Source organism: Mizuhopecten yessoensis, unplaced genomic scaffold, assembly GCF_002113885.1.
Source record: "Mizuhopecten yessoensis strain PY_sf001 unplaced genomic scaffold, ASM211388v2 scaffold709647, whole genome shotgun sequence".
Lineage (NCBI taxonomy): Eukaryota > Metazoa > Mollusca > Bivalvia > Pectinida > Pectinidae > Mizuhopecten > Mizuhopecten yessoensis.
Window position 1 is genome coordinate 1 of NW_018476732.1, and position 1216 is coordinate 1216.

The 1216-nt window shown below is 38.4% G+C and overlaps 1 protein-coding gene across 1 annotated transcript; it reads right to left on the reverse strand.

Moving 5' to 3' along the window:
* Positions 1 to 7: 7 nt before the first annotated feature.
* Positions 8 to 1210, reverse strand: LOC110440808 (the record flags this gene model as incomplete). The annotated part of the gene is made up of 3 exons (XM_021483940.1): positions 8 to 357; positions 713 to 979; positions 1178 to 1210. Coding segments are annotated over 3 exons (650 nt in total), but the record flags the coding sequence as incomplete, so codon positions are not given.
* Positions 1211 to 1216: the final 6 nt, after the last annotated feature.

The window sequence follows — 1216 nt, forward strand, 5'->3', positions numbered from 1 at the left end:
AGAACACCCTTTAGAAAGGATGTCCTCAATTTGGCCCCGAACATCCTTCTGTCCGAGTAGACGACGTTCCCAGGTGTCTGCAGATGTTAGTCCGTGACAAAGTTTTGAGTACACGATATGCCTTTTGTTACCGGGAGCTGTTTGAACAGCGAATTCGTAAAGAGTGGGCCTCGTCAACTTCCCATCAAAAATTTCCTTTCTTCGGTAACCAAGATGGGCGCCATTTCTTTTCTCCCACATGTCACTATCAGTTTTATTACATGATATGCATGTTTGCCAGTCACTCCACTTTCGGTCAGACAGAGCAAAGTGAGATTGCGGAACGTTTTCTCTTCTTAACTTAGGTGCAACAATTTTCTGCAATGAAAAGTAAAGAAGGAATAATGAACAACTGCATAGTAAAGATTTTCTTCAATTAAGGAAAGCAAGTTCGTTGATCGACTAAATACCACAATTACAGCCACTTGAATTATGTTAACAGTCTTTTTTTTCCACTTGATGACATCTTACATATAGTTAAGCATAAAACCATATACACTTTTTACAACGAATATTATATCACTATCATATAACCACAACCGGAAGCTTTAAGTTCGCAACCAATTGAAGGTGTGGAAATACAATCTTGTTGTTTACTGAAATACTACACGGATGTGATTTGAAAGTAAGACGAAAATAGTACAGCATATATACACACGAGACGTATAATTACCTTCATAACTGTGCGAGAGTTCTTTCCAGTTCGTGTACGTTTAGGGGCCAAAGATGTCTTTCCCATTTTCTTCTTCATATTTGTTAAAGATGGGACTTTCGTTAGTGACGGCACCTTGATTAGAGCCGGAGATTTTGGTACAACAGTCGTATCCATCTTGGAATCGTCATGGCTACTATCAGCCCTTTTGAGAACTCCGAAGAGTGTATCTAAATCTTTGTGAATACCCCCAGTGGCATCTCTCGCCCTGACTTCCTTCTCGTAATCCTGAAATGAGTAATTTGTGTAACCTAGTCTTATTTGGAATTAGAATTATAGGTATACAAATAGACTTTTCGGATGTCATAAACATTCCGACAACTTTTAGTCAATCAACATGTATATGTTTTGAGTGATGCATTACCTCTTTCGTTATTGCATTCTTTTGTATGTAATAAATACTGTAATTATGGTATATGCACCTACCTGTAAAAACTCGGCGCCCTTTTCTCTGTAGCAGATCGA